Raw genomic sequence first — 22,188 nt, forward strand, 5'->3', positions numbered from 1 at the left:
TGGTTATATGGACAGGGGGGCTGTCTTCAAGCAACAAGTTCTGAAATGGGGTTCCACCATGATCCTACACCTATAACATTGTACAGTGGGGTCCAACTGATGCCATCTTCAAGAATCTCAATAATGGTCCATTTAGTCCCATTCCCCAGAGAGGAGTACGTCAGTGAGACCCCAGAGGTTGTTTGGTTGGATAAACCATTTACATACACACTGGTAGGAAATTCTCAGCTAATGGAGGTCCATCCGGAAAACCTTGAAGGTAGTCTGCTGTGGTCATTCTTGGGCAGAAGCAATAGACATCGCGGGAGAGATGCACTGTAGGTATACTGCACAGTTATATAAATGTATTGGGGAATACATGGGTATGTTGTTAAAAAACAAAACACTTAGATTAGGCTGCCACCCTACTGGTAAATTGTATTATTGCTGTTGGATAATATGCATGAATTGACAAGGACCTTTTAGCCATGTGACTTCATTTAGTCAGGTACTTAAAGGCTATGTACACCTTTGGGGGTAATTTTTTTTATTATTATTGCATTGTATTCATTTTGAGCAAAAAAAAATAAATTTTTTAATTGGTCTTTATTGAAAATATGAAGTCATTTTTTGTGTACAGAGCTGAGATGCTCTAGTAGCACCCTTTGGATTTTCTGTCTTTTCCGTCAGACCAGGAGCAGACAGACTCCTTATCTCTGACCTTATAAACACTCATTATAGCTCAAATCCTTATCTTACTGATAAGAATGTGGCTTAAATACTGTAAGTGTTTATGACCCCTTAGTAGTTTAGAGATAAGGTTTTAAAAGTGAAAGTACCCGTCACACAGCTAGAAAAACAGTTAACCCCTTTCTGACAGAACAGCTCAATATTTTAATAAAGGCCAATTGAAAAAATGATTTTTAGCCAAAAATGAGTAACATGCAATCATTTAAAGAAAATGCCTCTGAAGGTGTACATAGCCCTTAAGGACTGGCTTTGCAAACCTCAAGCCAGTAGGTAGGTAAGACTGTAGAGAGAGCTGGGAAGCCACCGGAAAACTAAGCCAGCAATATTCCTATGTGTAGCTAGCTAGCAAGTAGGAGTAATTGGCACAAGCAATAAGAGTACACCACCTCAGGACACAGGGCCATAGAAGTAGCTGAGCTTCACAGAGGAGTCACCTAGTCTGTGCTACCTGGAAGCAGCCCATACCTGTAGAACAGTCAGGCCTGTTCCAAGACAGATTGGGTGTCATGAAGAAGAGCACACCATAGCTGACTGGGACTGTGCAGATTGTGTTCCACTGCGCCACGTGGACAGGAAGCCATTGTAGTAGCTGCAGAGGCCAACATCTTTGTTGTGGCCACTCTGAGGAGACCTCAGCTATAACGGTCAACAACCAGGGAGTTGGGTGCAACGCAAGCCAGAGAGGAGCGAGTTGTCGCCACTTACTGGGACAGTGAGGGTCATTTACTAAACGCTCCTCGACACTTTCGGGTGTAAAAAAAAAGTCACAACCCCTTTATGCAACTTTTAAATGCTTGTGCTACTATATTTAGTCTCGCAGGCATTTTGCGCCATGTTCTCCACTTGGAGTGGCGGGGGCTGGATCGGATATAGGCAAAGGGCAATTAGGGGGCAGCAAAGTCGCCATCTTCACCACCAGTCTCCAGAGCTGGGTCAGAGGAGGTGCACAATCCGCACATGGCTCAAGACTGGCACCTTTCAGGGAGGATATTTAAAGGGGAAGTTACATGTATAATGGAAACTTCTACAATTTTCTAAAGGATGTTGTGTTTCAGTTACTCACCCACTTCAATACCTCTGCTTGCTGTCAAAGATTGTAAACATTCTTGCTTGCATCCAGAGAATAAAACCTAATACTTCTCACATCGGAGACTTTACCACAATCTTACCCAGTCTAGACAATCCTCTGTGAGCTAAGCCCAGGAGCGGCACAGATTGCTCCACTGTCCTGAGTCCATAAGAAGTCCCCCCCCAACACTTAACGCCCATCCCCCCATGTGATTTCTGTATCTTTTCCCCCTTCTGGGCCCTCTTCGCCCTTACCCTTTTGTTACCATGGTTAGCATTAGGTCTGTCTCTGTACAGGTTTTCAGCCTCTGGATGTTATCAAGAATGCTCCCATTTCATTGACAGCAAGCAAAAGCATGAAAATGGTAAGGAATTGAAAGAAAATACATTAAAAAAAATATAAAAATTTCATTATACCTTATAATAAGCAATATAGAAAATTCAGGTTCAGATAAAGGGGGTCACGTCTATTTCGATTTTGGGGATTTTTATAAAAATTTTTGTAGGATACATTTTTATTGTAAATGGAATATATAGAAGAGGGTCATATAGGGATATAGCGGATGTGTCTCACCCCTTGGATACACTTGTCCCGGTCACTGTTATCCTGTTCCTCACAGATACCTCGCTCAGGGTCCGGTATGGGACGAGACTGTAGAAATGCTTCACCTTGTCACCAAGGGTCTCTGCACAGAAATAGACAACCGGGGTCACACATGTCCCAGGTTATAGCAGACGCACACAACCGGCCACCGTCACAAACCTCTCCTGTGATGCAGGGACTGCGGCTTCTCGCTCAGAGCAATGGCGCAATGATCTGCAGCTCGGTCAGTGAGATTATTACAATTCCACATGTCCGGGTAAAGGAGACATGAAAAGTATTCCAGTGGCCTGTCTCGTAAATCTGCAAGACGACACCAAGACTCTTCTTCAAGACAACCTGAGACAGACGGGAGGAACGTGAAGAGAAAACCATCACTACTGACTGAATGGAGGGGACCCCAAGTGTCAGAGTTATCATCCTGTACCCCAAGGTGTCAGTGTCACTATCCTGTACCCCAAGTGTCAGTGTCATTATCCTGTACCCCGAGTGTCAGTGTCACTATCCTGTACCCCAAGTGTCAGTGTCATTATCCTGTACCCCAAGTGTCAGTGTCATTATCCTGTACCCCAAGTGTCAGTGTCATTATCCTGTACCCCGAGTGTCAGTGTCATTATCCTGTACCCCAAGTGTCAGTGTCATGTATCCTGTACCCCAAGTGTCAGTGTCAATTCCTGTACCCCAAGTGTCAGTGTCATTATCCTGTACCCCAAGTGTCAGCGTCATTATCCTGTACCCCAAGTGTCAGTGTCATTATCCTGTACCCCAAGTGTCAGTGTCATTATCCTGTACCCCAAGTGTCAGCGTCATTATCCTGTACCCAAGTGTCAGTGTCATTATCCTGTACCCCAAGTGTCAGTGTCATTATCCTGTACCCCAAGTGTCAGTGTCATTATCCTGTACCCCAAGTGTCAGTGTCATTATCCCTGTACCCCAAGTGTCAGTGTCATCATCCTGTGCCCCAAGTGTCAGTGTCATTATCTTGTACCCCCAAGTTGTCAGTGTCATTATTCCTGTACCCCAAGTGTCAGTGTCACTATCCTGTACCCCCAAATGTCAGTGTCATTATCCTGTACCCCAAGTGTCAGTGTCATTATCTCTGTACCCCGAGTGTCAGTGTCACTATCCTGTACCCCAAGTGTCAGTGTCATTATCCTGTACCCCCAAGTTCCAGTGTCATTATCCTGTACCCCAAGTGTCAGTGTCATTATCCTGTACCCCAAGTGTCAGTGTCATTATCCTGTACCCCATGTGTCAGTGTCATTATCCTGTACCCCAAGTGTCAGTGTCATTATCCTGTACCCCAAGTGTCAGTGTCATTGTCCCTGTACCCCCATGTGTCAGTGTCATTATCCTGTACCCCGAGTGTCAGTGTCATTATCCTGTACCCCGAGTGTCAGTGTCATTATCCTGTACCCCAAGTGTCGGTGTCATTATCCTGTACCCCAAGTGTCGGTGTCATTATCCTGTACCCCCAAGTGTCAGTGTCATTATCCCTAGTACCCCAAGTGTCAGTGTCATTATCCTGTACCCCAAGTGTCAGTGTCATTATCCTGTACCCTAAGTGTCAGGTGTCATTATCCTGTACCCTAAAGTATCAGTGTCATTATCCTGTACCCCAAGTATCAGTGTCATTATCCTGTACCCCAAGTTGTCAGTGTCATTAATCCTGTACCCCGAGTGTCAGTGTCATTATCCTGTACCTCATAGTGTCAGTGTCATTATCCTGTACCCCAAGTGTCAGTGTGTCATTATCCTGTACCCCAAGTGTCAGTGTCATTATCTTGTACCCCAAGTGTCAGTGTCCATATCCTGTACCCCAAGTGTCAGTGTCATTATCCTGTACCCCAAGTGTCAGTGTCATTATCCTGTACCCCAAGTGTCAGTGTCATATCCTGATACCCCAAGTGTCAGTGTCATTATCCTGTACCCCAAGTGTCAGTGTCATTATCCTGTACCCCAAGTGTCAGTCTCATTATCCTGTACCCCAAGTGTCAGTGTGTCATTATCCTGTACCCCAAGTGTCAGTGTCATTATCCTGTACCCCAAGTGTCAGTGTCATCATCCTGTACCCCAAGTGTCACAATGTCACCCCTCTTGTCAGCAAGCTTTCCTAAGACCTGAACTTGACTTACGTGTCAGACACCAGGACAAGGCTCGGTCAGATGAGTAATAATCTTTTAGAAATCCAGTATTCTATATTTGACCCTGTAATGTCTTTGTTAATAGCGACGTCCTCAGTCTTTACTGGGAGGAAGCGTCAATGGCTGACGCTTGTAGAGACATGAAATGAATACATCAGTGGGGAATATAATGAAAACACTGAGAACGTAGATTCTTCATTGAAATTCCGAAATCGGGTGACATTAGAGACCCACATCCTCCTGGACCCATGTCTCCAGGACTTCTGTTAACATCTTATTGTTTCAATACATTTTTCTACAACATCTTCTGGAGTGACCTCACCTGTGTCTCCTGCCGCACTCATCTCTCAAGATCTCTTGAATACTTTATTTCTTATGCTGGAGGTGCGATCGCTTCAGGTTACAGGCCCAAAGACTGAGGCTGCACTACTGAGAGGTCCTGATGACAGCCATTTTCATCCTACTTGGCTTAATTAGTAACAGTGATGTGTATGTAAATATGGGGACATAGAAGGATGCAGATATTGAAGTTGTATTTGGTGAATTAGATCACACAGGTCATAATGGAAATCAGCAGGGGTCATTAGCAGCTTCAGTAGTGCAGCCTCAGGCTTGGGACCTATACCTTTCAAGAACCATAATACATCATAGGAGAAAGTTATTAATTGTCATTATTCTGTCCCCCAGGTGTCAGGTGTCACTGTTCTGTCCCCCAGGTGTCGGGTTGTCACTGTTCTGTCCCCAGATGTCGGGTGTCATTGTTCTGTCCCCTAGGTGTCGGTGTGTCATTGTTCTGTCCCCCCAGATGTCGGGTGTCATTGTTCTGTCCACTAGGTGTCGGGTGTCACTGTTCTGTCCCCCAGGTCTCTGGTTGTCACTGTTCTGTCCCCCAAGTGTCTGGGTGTCACTGTTCTGTCCCCCAAGTGTCTGGGTGTCACTGTCTGTCCCCTAGGTGTTTGGTGTCACTGTTCTGTCCCCCAGGTGTTTGGCGTCACTCTTCTGTCCCCCAGGTGTCGGGTGTCACTGTTCTGTCCCCCAGGTGTTGGGTGTCACTGTTCTGTCCCCCAGGTGTCGGGTGTCACTGTTCTGTCCCCCAGGTGTCGGGTGTCACTGTTCTGTCCCCCAGGTGTCGGGTTGTCACTGTTCTGTCCCCCAAGTGTCACTGTTCTGTCCCCCCAGGTCTCTGGTTGTCACTGTTCTGTCCCCCAGGTGTCGGGTGTCACTGTTCTGTCCCCCCAGGTGTCGGGTGTCACTGTTCTGTCCCCCAGGTGTCGGATTGTCACTGTTCTGTCCCCAGGTGTCGGATTGTCACTGTTCTGTCCCCAGGTGTCGGATTGTCACTGTTCCTGTCCCCCAGGTGTCGGGTGTCACTGTTCTGTCCCCCAGGGTGTCGGGTGTCACTGTTCTGTCCCCCAGGTATCGGGTTGTCACTGTTCTGTCCCCCAAGTGTCACTGTCTCTGTCCCCCAGGTCTCTGGTTGTCACTGTTCTGTCCCCAGGTGTCTGGGGTGTCACTATTCTGTCCCCTAGGTGTTTGGTGTCACTCTTCTGTCCCCCAGGTGTCGGGTGTCACTGTTCTGTCCCCCAGATGTCGGGTGTCACTGTTCTGTCCCCCAGATGTCGGGTGTCACTGTTCTGTCCCCCAGGTGTCGGGTGTCATTGTTCTGTCCCCTAGGTGTCGGGTGTCACTGTTCTGTCCCCCAGGTGTCGGGTGTCACTGTTCTGTCCCCCAGGTGTCAGGTTGTCACTGTTCTGTCCCCCAGGTGTCGGGTGTCACTGTTCTGTCCCCCAGGTGTTTGGTGTCACTCTTCTGTCCCCCAAGTGTCACTGTTCTGTCCCCAGGTCTCTGGTTGTCACTGTTCTGTCCCCAAGTGTCTGGATGTCACTATTCTGTCCCCTAGTGTTTGGTGTCACTCTTCTGTCCCCCAGGTGTTTGGTGTCACTCTTCTGTCCCCCAGGTGTTTGCTGTCACTCTTCTGTCCCCCAGGTGTTTGGTGTCACTCTTCTGTCCCCCAGGTGTTTGGCGTCACTCTTCTGTCCCCCAGGTGTTTGGCGTCACTCTTCTGTCCCCCCCAGGTGTTTGGCGTCACTCTTCTGTCCCCCAGGTGTTTGCTGTCACTCTTCTGTCCCCAGGTGTTTGCTGTCACTCTTCTGTCCCCCAGGTGTTTGGTGTCACTATTCTGTCCCCCAGGGGTTTGCTGTACTCTTCTGTCCCCCAGGTGTTTGCTGTCACTCTTCTGTCCCCCAGGTGTTTGGCGTCACTATTCTGTCCCCCAGGGGTCGGGTTGTCACTGTTCTGTCCCCCAAGTGTCACTGTTCTGTCCCCCAGGTCTCTGGTTGTCACTGTTCTGTCCCCCAGATGTCGGGTGTCACTGTTCTGTCACCCCAGGTGTCGGGTGTCACTGTTCTGTCCCCCAGGTGTCGGATTGTCACTGTTCTGTCCCCCAGGTGTCGGATTGTCACTGTTCTGTCCCCCAGGTGTCGGTTTGTCACTGTTCTGTCCCCCAGGTGGTCGGGTGTCCACTGTTCTGTCCCCAGGTGTCGGGTTGTCACTGTTCTGTCCCCCAGGTGTCGGGTGTCACTGTTCTGTCCCCCAAGTGTCACTGTTCTGTCCCCCAGGTCTCTGGTTGTCACTGTTCTGTCCCCCAGGTGTTTGGTGTCACTCTTCTGTCCCCCAGGTGTTTGGTGTCACTGTTCTGTCCCCCAGGTGTCGGGTGTCACTGTTCTGTCCCCCAGGTGTCGGGTGTCACTGTTCTGTCCCCCAGGTGTCGGGTGTCACTGTTCTGTCCCCCAGGTGTCGGGTGTCATTGTTCTGTCCCCCAGGTGTCGGGTGTCACTGTTCTGTCCCCCAGGTGTCGGGTGTCACTGTTCTGTCCCCCAGGTGTCAGGTTGTCACTGTTCTGTCCCCCAGGTGTCGGGTGTCACTGTTCTGTCCCCCAGGTGTTGGGTGTCACTGTTCTGTCCCCCAAGTGTCACTGTTCTGTCCCCCAGGTCTCTGGTTGTCACTGTTCTGTCCCCCAAGTGTCTGGGTGTCACTATTCTGTCCCCTAGGTGTTTGGTGTCACTCTTTCTGTCCCCCAGGTGTTTGGTGTCACTCTTCTGTCCCCCAGGTGTTTGGTGTCACTCTTCTGTCCCCCAGGTGTTTGGTGTCACTCTTCTGTCCCCCAGGTGTTTGGCGTCACTCTTCTGTCCCCCAGGTGTTTGGCGTCACTCTTCTGTCCCCCAGGTGTTTGGCGTCACTGTTCTGTCCCCCAGGTGTTTGCTGTCACTCTTCTGTCCCCAGGTGTTTGCTGTCACTCTTCTGTCCCCCAGGTGTTTGGTGTCACTATTCTGTCCCCCAGGGGGTTTGCTGTCACTCTTCTGTCCCCCAGGTGTTTGCTGTCACTCTTCTGTCCCCCAGGTGTTTGGCGTCACTATTCTGTCCCCCAGGGGTTTGGTGTCAATCTTCTGTCCCCCAGGGGTTTGGTGTCACTCTTCTGTCCCCCAGGTGTTTGGCGTCAGTCTTCTGTCCCCCAGGGGTTTGGTGTCACTCTTCTGTCCCCCAGGGGTTTGGTGTCACTCTTCTGTCCCCCAGGTGTTTGGCGTCACTCTTCTGTCCCCCAGGTGTTTGCTGTCACTCTTCTGTCCCCCAGGTGTTTGCTGTCACTCTTCTGTCCCCCAGGGGTTTGACGTCTCTCTTCTGTCCCCCAGGTGTTTGACGTCACTCTTCTGTCCCCCAGGTTTTCGGCGTCACTCTTCCGTCCCCCAGGGGTTTGGCGTCACTCTTCTGTCCCCCAGGTGTTTGACGTCACTCTTCTGTCCCCCAGGTGTTTGGCGTCACTCTTCTGTCCCCCAGGTGTTTGGCGTCACTCTTCTGTCCCCCAGGTTTCGGGTGTCACTGTTCTGTCCCCCAAGTGTCACTGTTCTGTCCCCCAGGTCTCTGGTTGTCACTGTTCTGTCCCCAAGTGTCTGGGTGTCACTATTCTGTTCCCTAGGTGTTTGGTGTCACTCTTCTGTCCCCCAGGTGTTTGGTGTCACTCTACTGTCCCCCAGGTGTTTGGTGTCACTCTTCTGTCCCCCAGGTGTTTGGTGTCACTCTTCTGTCCCCCAGGTGTTTGCTGTCACTCTTCTGTCCCCCAGGTGTTTGCTGTCACTCTTCTGTCCCCCAGGTTTTTTCTGTCACTCTTCTGTCCCCCAGGTGTTTGGCATCACTCTTCTGTCCCCCAGGTGTTTGGCGTCACTCTTCTGCCCCCAGGTGTTTGGTGTCACTCCTCTGTCCCCCAGGTGTTTGGTGTCACTCCTCTGTCCCCCAGGTGTTTGGTGTCACTCCTCTGTCCCCCAGGTGTTTGGTGTCACTCTTCTGTCCCCCAGGTGTTTGGCGTCACTCTTCTGTCCCCCAGGTGTTTGCTGTCACTCTTCTGTCCCCCAGGTGTTTGCTGTCACTCTTCTGTCCCCCAGGTGTTTGGTGTCACTCTTCTGTCCCCCAGGTGTTTGGTGTCACTCTTCTGTCCCCAGGTGTTTGCTGTCACTCTTCTGTCCCCCAGGTGTTTGCTGTCACTCTTCTGTCCCCAGGTGTTTGCTGTCACTCTTCTGTCCCCCAGGTGTTTGCTGTCACTATTCTGTCCCCTAGGTGTTTGGTGTCACTCTTCTGTCCCCCAGGTGTTCAGTGTCACTATTCTGTCCCCTAGGTGTTCGGTGTCACTCTTCTGTCCCCCAGGTGTTTGGTGTCACTCCTCTGTCCCCCAGGTGTTTGGCGTCACTCTTCTGTTCCCCAGGTGTTTGGCGTCACTCTTATTTCCCCCAGGTGTTTGATGTCACTCTTCTGTCCCCCAGGTGTCAGGTGTCATTGTTTTGTCCCCCAAATGTCCAGGGTCATGTTCTATGACCCATTTTTATGTTTAGAATCCTTTTAATATGGAGGCAGGAGGCATACAGACGGATCACCATCATCTTCTATACATCTAGATTTACACTTTATGACATTAGTACCTGAAAAGCTGGTAGCATTGCTCCTGGTCTCTACCTGTGGACATCCAGAAATGTTCAGCCCGTGTCTTCTCTACATCCAAATACAAGAAAATAACAGAATTTTGTTAGTTTCCGTAGTCATGTACCTAATTTGCTCATATCTGGATCCAAAATATGCTCTTGTGTTGTATATGCAGCTGTTATGCAGATCTATTTAGGCGCACGGATACAGAATACATGAAACCATGTGCGGTTTGATCCCGCAGTCTTGTCCTAATCAACTCCATCCCCTGACGGTAGAATCAGATAGCAGAGATTAAAGGTGGATTTAGAGGGGGGCAATAATCGGGCAGATTATACCGCCCTGTGTAGTCTGATCTGCACCTCCACTTAACGAGCAGCCGCCTGTCGGGAAGGAACGCTCCCTACTACACAATCGGCTTCTGCTCGGCTGCAGATCAGACTACACAGTGTTTGTTTGTAGTCTGTAACCATGGAGACAAATATCCAAAGGAGATTTTTACTTAAAGGACTTATCTGCCTTTTTTCTTACTGATGATCTATTGTTTGGATAGGTCATCAGTATTTGAATAGCAGGGGGTCAGGACACCTGGGACCCCCGCCAATCAGCTGTTTGAGAAGGCAGCGGGGCTCGCAGTAGCGCTGCTGCCTTCTCGCTGCTTCCCGCAGGCCAGTGACATCACGACTATAGGTCACGTGGCTGGGTACAGCTGAGCCCCATTGAAGAGAATGGGCTAAGCTGATTAGCGCGGGGTCACTGGAGTCGGACCGCCGCCGATCAGATGCTGGATAGGTCATCAGTTAGAAAAAGGAGGATAACCCCTTTAAGGTTTTTTGTAAAGTTTTCTGAACATTTGATATATTGTAGCAAACAGGGGAATGTATATAATGGATACAACTGTAATAAACTCTCAGGCATAAGAAATTTTAGGACGACTATATCCAGAGTTTTTGGCTGGACGCTGTTACCTTTACGTAGGAAAACCCGCTGAAAGGCAAAGAAGAGATCCTGAATGTCTGCCTTCATCTCCTGACTCAGTCCTGTGGAGTAATCTGCCATCCCGATGCTCTGAGATAACAGTGAGTAACCTGTGAGCGGGACATTAGCCGTTAGATTCTGCAGTCCCATAACCGACGTCATTTATATAGCGCCATCACATCCCTCCTATCAGTCCTGACTCCCGGGGCTAATATATAACAGGAGCTGAGTTGTTGGAACATGTGAAGTATCTGGAGGAAAGAGGAGAACCTGTAACGTCCTTGTAGATGGTTTTCCTTTTTCCTGGATAGTGTGGGCACCACCCAGGATAGGATTGCACCCCCCCCCTCCCCCTCCCCAGAGCATATATTATCCTCCAGAGGGCCCAGGCTTTTATAAAATAATGGGTCCCAAAAATGTACTAGTAGAAAACCCCATTTGGAGCAGTCACTTACCACTAGCGTCTATTTCTAATGGGATGGACAGAAATACTTAGAACATATTGATGAGGTGTCCTGTGTGTACAATGTTACGGCCTCAGATGCCATGACTGGTGGGGAATCGTGTTGTAGTTTCCCCTTAAAGGGCTTGTGCCATGAAAGCAGCGTTGCCCCTATATACCGGAGAGGGGACGAGCATCTGAGGTCTGACTGCTGGGGCCCCTTACTAATCACAAGAACGGGTCTCCCATGCGCCAATATAAATGGAGCCGCAGGTTGACCACGTCCGCTCCCCGCTGCCACTCTCTATGGCACTGCCTGAGATAACGCAGCGTTGTACTCGCCAATCTCCACCAGTCCCATAGAGAATTATATAGGGGTACACGGGACCCCCCCTTCTCATGATTGGTGGTCATCCATCAAGCTCAAGTTGCTGGAATATGGAAAAATGAAGTTGTAAAATTAAAACTATAGGGGACATTTATCAAATCAGATACATTTTTTGGGGTCTAAAAAAATCTTAAGTAATGGCAACTGCAACATTTCGGGATCCTCGCCACTTTTCACAGTCTTCGATGTTTAACAAGCCAAAAGACCTGGATTATGGCTCATTCACTATGTGAGACTTTTGCAGCCCCCCTGGTCTACTTATTGCACTCACGCCACATATATTATTAAGTTGCACCAGTTCATAAATTCGGAGCAGGCACACAAAGCAAAGCCAGACTGGTAGTTGCCGCATCTGCCGCTTCTAGACACGCCCCATCTCCTCTTGATAGACAGGGCCAGCGAGCGCTCTCCTCCTCCCGCTGGCCCCGTCTGCTGCTGAATTCCCGCGCCTGCGCCGTAACGTTCCTCGATCGGCGCAGGCGTACTGAGTGAAGGACGCACGCTTGCCAGCTCCTTCCTCAGTGCGCCTGCGCCGATTACGTCACACTACACCCGGAAGAGAAGACTGCCGATTATCGCTGATGCCGGCAGTCTTCTCTTCCGGGTGTAGTGTGACGTAATCGGCGCAGGCGCACTGAGGAAGGAGCTGGCAAGCGCGCGTCCTTCACTCAGTACGCCTGCGCCGATCGAGGAACGTTACGGCGCAGGCGCGGGAATTCAGCAGCAGACGGGGCCAGCGGGAGGAGGAGAGCGCTCGCTCGCTGGCCCTGTCTATCAAGAGGAGATGGGGCGTGTCTAAAAGCGGCAGATGCGGCGGCTACCAGCAAGTACAACGCCCAACTTGCTGGCAGTGAAGAAATTTGCATATGATAAAAGTATGATTTTTACAAGAAATAAGCCACAGACAAAGGCAGGACGTGTAGGATTGCACTCAGCTAATGTCGGCTAGTGAAAACTGCACAATGGGGGGGTGACAGAAGCCCTTTAAAATTGACGCAAAAACAACTGCAAATGATAATGTTCCCCTATGTGTTGCCCGCCATTCTTGTGCGCATCACCACATGGTGGCGCTATACAATGGCCCCGTCCCTGCCACTTACACAACCCATTAGATATGGCCAAATACAAAACTTACTGCCAGAGAACTCCTGTCCTCCTAAGAAGAAAGAGAATTTCTTCTGCTCCGGATTGGATTTGACTCCTCTGCAGATCCCATCTCCACCCAGTCGGGAGGTCTTACTCCAGTCATTTACAGCACACAGCAGGGAGTCGGGAGAGCCGAGCAGAGCACAGATTGTGGTGCCTAAGAAAATACACGGAGTGATGAATATGGCGTATGGGTTCACACCACTATGAAGCCTTTTACTCCACTTTTTTGGCTTAAAAAAGTTGCAAATTGTGACGGACCATACGTGCCCCTTACTTTTTTCAACTGTTCACTGAAAATTGGGTGGGATTTAGACTGGGGGGCGTGGCCTCGCACAAGGTGCCAAATTTACTAGAATTTACACCAGAAACTGGTGTAAATTATAATTGTGGTCCTAGGACCGGTCAGATGTGCCTCCACAGACTTTATACTAAGACAGGCACCGTGTAACACCAGACTTATTATACCTGCCCCATGAATTTCAATGTCTTTAAGGGGGTTTCCCGACTCTTTTATGCTGATGAACTATCCTCAGTATAGGTCATCAGTATCTCATCTGCCCAGGACACAAACAGTTAGATATTGATCACACTGATCAGATACTGATGAACTATTCAGAGGATAGATCATCAGTATAAAAAAGTCGGAGAACTCCTTTAATACTTATGACTTATCTTCCGAATAGGTCAGCGGTATCCTATAGGTGGGAGTCCGACTCCCGGCACCCCAGCCGATCCTGTGCTCCTGTGAGCTCCTCAGCCTCTTCCTAGGCCAGTGACGTCATGTTCATCGGTTCGCGTGGGCCTATGGCGCAGCTCAGTCCTATTCATGTGAATGGGGCTGACCTGCAATACCAAGCGCAGCCTCTGTCTAATGGACGGCACTGTGATTGGTGAGCTTTGAGGAGGTCGTGGCACTCATTCACTGCCACAGCCTCTTGAACCAGCTGATCGTCAGGGGTGCCGAACATCAGACCCCCACCAATCAGATATTGATGACCTACCCTGAGGATAGGTCATCAGTATTAAACACTCAGAAAACTCCTTTAAGCCATTTGTGACAGTAAATGGACAAACATTGAATCTGATCAATTATAAAGTTCCCTGAAAGTCTGTAATTGATTACTCAGAGCTCCAAAATGAAGTTAGATCATGCAGTTATTGTTACCTGCAGCCGCCACTAGAGGGAGCTCAGGAGCAGACTGCTAGTTTAGAGCTCAGTATGAAAGCAGTACGCAGTGAGCTCCCTCTAGTGGTGGCTGCAGATACCAGACCTCCCTGTCTAAGAAGGGGATTAGGAGCCCTTTATCAGAAGGGAGCTCTACTTTTTGAACCTATATAGACATTCACTTCTCAGACCTAACAGCATGATAATCGGTGGATGCGCTGGCCTGAACTTTTAAAGGGGTAGTACACATTTCCGCCATGCTGTGTATAACTGTAGGTTGTTTCAATCATGAAATTTGAGATCCTCAGACTTCTTACTCTGGATCTTAATGCAATAGTAATACATTCAGTATTGTCCCAGGAATCAGGAATGTGCCTTTATCAAGGCAGATCAATGTATCCTGCCCCACAGCAGGTGGTGAGCAGATGATGCTGTGCGACCTGCCCCCGAACCCCACATTTGGTGCTAGTTACTTGTACATCTCCCGTGTCTGGACCCCGCCAACATCAGAAGTGTTAATTTAATTTCCTTTTGTTAATTGTCCCCTTTAAATTGGCAAAATCTGTCAAACTCATCTGCTCCCCTCATGACATTTTCCTGGTGCTCAGCAAAATCTTCACTTTCTTTTGATGTCTCCAAATATGATGACTTTGAAGTCTATTTATCTTTAGTGCAGAGCAGCGCCATTCAGGAAAGGGGGGCGGGGGCTTCAATAGGTTCTAAAGGAGAAGTAGCAATGATCTAGTATACAGTATATACAGTCAGGTCCATAAATTTTGGGACATGGGCACAATTCTAACATTTTTGGCTCTATTCACCACCACAATGGATTTGAAATGAAACGAACAAGATGTGCTTTACCTGCAGACTGTCAGCTTTAATTTGAGGGTTTTAACATCCAAATCAGGTGAACGGTGCAGGAATTACAACAGTTTCCATATGTGCCTCCCACTTGTTAAGGGACCAAAAGTAATGGGACAGAATAATAATCATAAATCAAACTTTCACTTTTTAATACTTGGTTGCAAATCCTTTGCAGTCAATTACAGCCTGAAGTCTGGAACGCATAGACATCACCAGACGCTGGGTTTCATCCCTGGTGATGCTCTGCCAGGCCTCTACTGCAACTGTCTTCAGTTCCTGCTTGTTCTTGGGGCATTTTCCCTTCAGTTTTGTCTTGAGGAAGTGAAATGCATGCTCAATCGGATTCAGGTCCGGGGATTGACTTGGCCATTGCAGAACATTCCACTTCTTTCCCTTAAAAAACTCTTTGGTTGCTTTTGCAGTATGCTTTGGGTCATTGTCCATCTGCACTGTGAAGCGCCGTCCAATGAGTTCTGAAGCATTTGGCTGAGAATGAGCAGATAATATTGCCCGAAACACTTCAGAATTCATCCTGCTGCTTTTGTCAGCAGTCACATCATCAATAAATACAAGACAACCAGTTCCATTGGCAGCCATACATGCCCACGCCATGACACTACCACCACCATGCTTCACTGATGAGGTGGTATGCTTAGGATCATGAGCAGTTCCTTTCCTTCTCCATACTCTTCTCTTCCCATCACTCTGGTACAAGTTGATCTTGGTCTCATCTGTCCATAGGATGTTGTTCCAGAACTGTGAAGGCTTTTTTAGATGTCGTTTGGTAAACTCTAATCTGGCCTTTCTGTTTTTTGAGGCTCACCAATGGTTTACATCTTGTGGTGAACCCTCTGTATTCACTCTGGTGAAGTCTTCTCTTGATTGTTGACTTTGACACACATACACCTACCTCCTGGAGAGTGCTCTTGATCTGGCCAACTGTTGTGAAGGGCGTTTTCTTCACCAGGGAAAGAATTCTTCGGTCATCCACCACAGTTGTTTTCCGTGGTCTTCCGGGTCTTTTGGTGTTGCTGAGCTCACCGGTGCGTTCCTTCTTTTTAACAATGTTCCAAACAGTTGTTTTGGCCGCGCTTAATGTTTTTGCTATCTCTCTGATGGGTTTGTTGTGTTTTTTCAGCCTAATGATGGCTTGCTTCACTGATGGTGACAGCTCTTTGGATCTCATCTTGAGAGTTGACAGCAACAGATTCCAAATACAAATAGCAGACTGGAAATGACCTCTGGACCTTTTATCTGCTCATTGTAATTGGGATAATGAGGGAATAACACACACCTGGCCATGGAACAGCTGAGAAGACAATTGTCCCATTACTTTTGACCCCTTAACAAGTGGGAGGCACAGATGCAAACTGTTGTAATTCCTGCACCGCTCACCTGATTTGGATGTAAATACCCTCAAATTAAAGCGGACAGTCTGCAGGTAAAGCGCATCTTGTTTGTTTCATTTCAAATCCATTGTGGTGGTGTATAGAGCCAAAAATGTTAGAATTGTGTCGATGTCCCAATATTTATGGACCTGACTGTACATGACAACTATAGATTGGTACTATTTACTTCTCCTGCTGTGGTGTCCCCATCACCACACTCCCTGTTCTGGGCTCTGGTGCTTATCATAGGGACATGGACCTGAGCTGCAATACCACAAACAACCTGAGGACAGGAGTGGGGCTGTTTTTCTGTAGGTCAGCTGACATTTGTGTGGATGGCGATAGATCCATGCTATGGCCCTAAGACGAGACTGAATAACCAGAGTGCAGGCAAGAAGTGTTGTCATAGGGACGCAGGAGTGGAGGAGCCATAGGCGCTAATCTCAAAGCACTTCAGCCACTTCCCCTAATATGCAGTGATATGGGACAGGAGACATAGCAAACCCCTATGGGAGGTGCATCTAGCCTTTCTGCTGCCTGAGGCAAAAATTGAAATGGCGCCCCCCCCCCCCTTGCCAAATTCTCAACCTAACCCCTTTCCTCCAGCCCTACTGTTAAAGACATGCAGCACTACAAAACAGGGTAATACAGCGCCACATACTGCGCCCATTGTGCTTCTTAATACTATACTGCAGAAACAGATTTGCTGCCCCCCTCTTGCCCCTACCTGGTGCTGGCAATCGCCTCACCTCGCCTCATGGGTGGTGCACCCCTGATTATACCGTATTTCCAGCATAGGTGTAACCTGTAGTTCCAGGGCCCCCCACCTGTCATGTGCCATTTGTGTCTGTGGCAGAGGAGCCTTTGGACCCCTCTAAGCTCCAGGTCCTGGGTCTGACTGCTACCCCTCTATGCTCTTCAGCTGCACCCTGCGACTCATAGCGAATCTCCAGCTCAGTGACCTGACAGGAAGGTCTTCATGGTCTACACCAGAATGTGGTAAGGGCGAGTATTATTACCTTGATTTAATATGACCCGGCTAAGTATGAAGCCATCACAGCAGGAGTCCTGAGCGCACGTCTGGCGACACATGAAATATCCATCCGTGAAACTGGCGCCACCACTGGATGGGAAAAGCATTGCACTGTACACTCCAGAGAAGGCATTAGCGAAGTCAGTGCGGGTAAAGCCTCCGTGATCACCAAACTCTTGTCCTGATCAGAGCAACGGAAACATTACAAAAAGACAATAAATGATCAATTATTATTCTGCTGCTTGTGGAGGAAATGCTGAAGAAGACACCACAATGGCTACTAGGAAGTAAAGAAGCGCTATGTTTACTGTAGGAATAATCTAGACAAAAAGTCAGGTCACTGTGTACATACATTACATTACTTATCCTCTACTGATCCTGAGTGATATCCTGTATTATACTCCAGAGCTGCACTCACTATTCTGCTGGTGCAGTCACTGTGTGCATACATTACATTACTTATTCTGTACTGATCCTGAGTTACATCCTGTATTATACCCCAGAGCTGCACTCACTATTCTGCTGGTGCAGTCACTGTGTACATACATTACATTACTTATCCTGTACTGATCCTGAGTTACATCCTGTATTATACTCCAGAGCTGCACTCACTATTCTGCTGGTGCAGTCACTGTGTACATACATTACATTACTTCTCCTGTACTGATCCTGAGTTACATCCTGTATTATACTCCAGAGCTGCACTCACTATTCTGCTGGTAGAGTCACTGTGTACATACATTACATTACTTATCCTGTACTGATCCTGAGTTACATCCTGTATTATACTCCAGAGCTGTACTCACTATTCTGCTGGTGCAGTCACTGTGTGCATACATTACATTACTTATTCTGTACTGATCCTGAGTTACTTCCTGTATTATACTCCAGAGCTGTACTCACTATTCTGCTGGTGCAGTCACTGTGTACATACATTACATTACTTCTCCTGTACTGATCCTGAGTTACATCCTGTATTATACTCCAGAGCTGCACTCACTATTCTGCTGGTGCAGTCACTGTGTACATACATTACATTACTTCTCCTGTACTGATCCTGAGTTACATCCTGTATTATACTCCAGAGCTGTACTCACTATTCTGCTGGTGCAGTCACTGTGAACATACATACATTACTTATCCTGTACTGATCCTGAGTTACATTCTGTATTATACTCCAGAGCTGCACTCACTATTCTGCTGGTGCAGTCACTGTGTACATACATTACATTACTTATCCTGTACTGATCCTGAGTTACATCCTGTATTATACTCCAGAGCTGCACTCACTATTCTGCTGGTGGAGTCATTGTGTACATACATTACATTACTTATCCTGTACTGATCCTGAGTTACATTCTGTATTATACTCCAGAGCTGCACTCACTATTCTGCTGGTGCAGTCACTGTGTACATACATTACATTACGTATCCTGTACTGATCCTGAGTTACATCCTGTATTATACTCCAGAGCTGCACTCACTATTCTGCTGGTGGAGTCACTGTGTACATACATTACTTTACTTATCCTGTACTGATCCTGAGTTACATCCTGTATTATACTCCAGAGCTGCACTCACTATTCTGCTGGTGCAGTCACTGTGTACATACATTACATTACTTATCCTGTACTGATCCTGAGTTACATCCTGTATTATACTCCAGAGCTGCACTCACTATTCTGCTGGTAGAGTCACTGTGTACATACATTACATTACTTATCCTGTACTGATCCTGAGTTACATCCTGTATTATACTCCAGAGCTGTACTCACTATTCTGCTGGTGCAGTCACTGTGTACATACATTACATTACTTATCCTGTACTGATCCTGAGTTATATCCTGTATTATACTCCAGAGCTGCGCTCACTATTCTGCTGGTAGAGTCACTGTGTACATACATTACATTACTTATCCTGTACTGATCCTGAGTTACATCCTGTATTATACTCCAGAGCTGCACTCACTATTCTGCTGGTGCAGTCACTGTGTACATACATTACATTATTTATCCTGTACTGATCCTGAGTTACATCCTGTATTATACTCCAGAGCTGCACTCACTATTCTGCTGGTGCAGTCACTGTGTACATACATTACATTACTTATCCTGTACTGATCCTGAGTTACATCCTGTATTATACTCCAGAGCTGCACTCACTATTCTGCTGGTGCAGTCACTGTGTACATACATTACATTACTTATCCTGTACTGATCCTGAATTACATCCTGTATTATACTCCAGAGCTGCACTCACTATTCTGCTGGTGCAGTCACTGTGTACATACATTACGTAGCATTAAGTAATGCAGAGTGACTCATTATTGTATGGAGATTACCTGTATGCTGCTCATAGTCTGTACACTTATTTCCTCCCTTAATTTACAAACAACTTTCAATGTATTAAATGACATTGATGAATATTCTTACCCCGTTTCCGGTATACGGCAACACTGTCTACTGTCATCAGTTTTATTTTATACTGGCAGCGGAGGCCGTCCATGGTGGTGGATGCAGAGTTACCCAGGGCACCAGGAGTCTGGAAGAAAATGGGCACAACAATAAGAAAGCTACAGCGACTGCACTGACTGGTAAAAAACGGCCACCCGACAGGGCAAATCATCATCTGGGTCTTTTATAAGTCCCTAGTTCTGTAAATCCGGATCTGAACATCAATTTGCAGCAAAAGTCAACTTAAAAATTGCTTTATTGATTCTGCCTGACATGTCAATCTCCTGCCACCCCCAGAGCTGCATTCAGTATTCTGTAATCTGCAATCCATCTGCACTGGGCTGGAAGAGCCGAACCTAGAGGCTCTGCCTGTAATACAGCTCTGCAGCCTCGTCCACGGATCACAACTTCAGACATGCCTCTAAGATACTTCTGACATAAGATCCTTGGAGGAACTCACCAAGGATTCCCATTAAGGCGCACCCGTCCCCCAATATCTGCCTTTAGGGGAATCTAAAATGGGACTTTTTGCCTGTATGATTTATTTCTTGCCTCCACCATAAGTGGCTCCTGGGAGCTCGTTTTACCATGTATACTGGCGGTCTACAGCTTGGGGCTGGCACAGTGGGTAAGGCTGGCACAGTGGGTAACTTTGGCACAGTGAGTAAAGATGGCGCAGTAAGGTTGGCACAGTGAGTAAAGCTGGCACAGTAAGTTTGGCACAGTGAGTAAAGCTGACGCAGTAAAGCTGGGACAGTGAGTACGTTTGGCACATTGAGTAAAGCTGACACAGTGAGTAAGTTTGGCACAGTGAGTAAAGCTGACACAGTGAGTAAGTTTGGCACAGTGAGTAAAGCTGACACAGTGAGTAAGGCTGACACAGTGAGTAAGTTTGGCACAGTGAGTAAAGCTGACACAGTGAGTAAGGCTGACACAGTGAGTAAGTTTGGCACAGTGAGTAAAGCTGACACAGTGAGTAAAGCTGACACAGTGAGTAAGTTTGGCACAGTGAGTAAAGCTGACACAGTGAGTAAGTTTGGCACAGTGAGTAAGTTTGGCCATACGGGATTATCTGTGGTGCACATGATGTCGGATCCTTCCCCGGAGTACAGCTGACATATCACTCCACTCCCATTTGTAGATACTGCCAGGTAGTCGCAATCTTCATCCTCAGAACAATCTGTAATAATAAGAATAGGATACAATGTAGAAATATGATCTTAAAGGGTTTTTCCAGGTTTTATTTTTATTACGGCTAAACATTCAAGCGCCAGTTTTCCCTGTCCAGCTCTATACGGTGACGTGATGTTCATGTGATAGCAGCAGATAATCGAGGCCCACCACCCATGACGGTCAGGTCCTGGGGTCCATGGTCTATGCCTACAGTGGGTAAAACAAGGGATCGGCAGAGAACACCCCTTTAATGAAGCCATAATAATCCTAATCTATATCAATATCATAATAATTGCTATTTACGTAGAATATTTTTGTAATTTGGTCACAAAATCTTTTCTTCTCCGTTCACCTCTATATTCAGAATACGGTTACCCCGGAGCAGTGCAGACATGTGACCCAATAGCTTAGCTGTAACTATGTGGCACCGGGTGGCGCTAAAGCGCTGTCTGTTTCCCAGGGCAACCAACGGAATAGTGCATAAACGGTAAACGCAGAAAGCAACATAAAACGATACAAACATCTAAACGGAACAAACATTTTGATGAAGTGGAATTAGGAATAACCTATAAATACGAGAGTACGAGAGTAGGGCTAGACCCAGAAGCTTGCACTCTAGTTGTCTTACTTCTCAAGTGCTGCTTATAACTTACCAGCAATGCAGTCGACCAGTCGTCCCCGCTTCTCCTTTACTTGACTGGACTGATTTGTTCCAGAATCCTCATTACTGACCATCAGATTGCCCACTGGGACCAGTTCAAATCTCTGCAACACTAGAAGGACAATACAATAGCGTTAGCGGAAATTTCAAGAGTTGTCTTATCACATCCATTGCTGGTATTTTCTCTGCCCTGCCTCCACATATGGCTTAGGAGTCCCTGCTCTGACTCCATACGTGGGGTCATTACTAGTAGGGTATTCCCAAGTGCTGTCCGTATGCCTGGGGACATCCCTGTGTATTTAAGTTGTATTCAGTCTTTACTTTTACATTGTCTCTGCGGGGTCTTAAGCCAACAGCCTTCTGAAGGCAACGACTCTGACCATCGAGCTATAGAGCTCACTGCTACTGAATGGAAGATTTTCTCTGGCTAAAAACCTCAGTAGTATTTTCCTCCATGTATTGTGTATTCAGATGTACAATGTACTTGAATCTACAGATATATCACTATATACCAGGAGTTTTTTTTATGTAATGTATATTCCAGGACAGTTTATATATTTTTTTAGCAACTGCAAAAATTTTATGTCACAAAATAAGTTATAAATATAATCACAAAACTGTCCATTACAGAAGGAGAACAATTAAAAAAATGGAAGCGCCGTCTCCATCAAATGACGGAAATTAAAATTACCTGATGATCCCTGTTATAGACCATGTCCTATTCTGGCCTGTAAAATGCAGTCTATAAACCCATTGAAGTCAATGGGTCCACAAGAAAAAATGCAGATGGCATTACATTCACACAAGAGTAATACTAACGCCCATTAAAGGGGTTGCCCAATAAAATATTCTACAGTTTTTAAACCAGCGCTGGATCTGAACACTTTTGTAATTGCATGTAATTAAAAATGTATTACAGCTACTCACTGCAGCATGGTTATTCACTGAAATCTATCTTCATAGCGCCACCTGCTGTTTGCTGT

At 47.2% G+C, this 22,188-nt stretch overlaps 1 protein-coding gene across 1 annotated transcript in view; it reads right to left on the minus strand.

The window, feature by feature from the left end:
* Positions 1-22,188, minus strand: part of TG (thyroglobulin) — a 174,274-nt gene that overhangs the window by 88,667 nt on the left and 63,419 nt on the right. Inside the window, 12 exon segments of the mRNA XM_040433830.1 lie at positions 2,372-2,483; positions 2,561-2,737; positions 4,534-4,570; positions 4,572-4,645; positions 4,777-4,805; positions 9,510-9,579; positions 10,479-10,598; positions 12,454-12,621; positions 16,904-17,098; positions 19,351-19,459; positions 20,436-20,551; positions 21,198-21,317. Of these exon segments, the coding sequence (XP_040289764.1) occupies positions 2,372-2,483; positions 2,561-2,737; positions 4,534-4,570; positions 4,572-4,645; positions 4,777-4,805; positions 9,510-9,579; positions 10,479-10,598; positions 12,454-12,621; positions 16,904-17,098; positions 19,351-19,459; positions 20,436-20,551; positions 21,198-21,317 (1,327 nt within the window).

Source organism: Bufo bufo, chromosome 5, assembly GCF_905171765.1.
Source record: "Bufo bufo chromosome 5, aBufBuf1.1, whole genome shotgun sequence".
Lineage (NCBI taxonomy): Eukaryota > Metazoa > Chordata > Amphibia > Anura > Bufonidae > Bufo > Bufo bufo.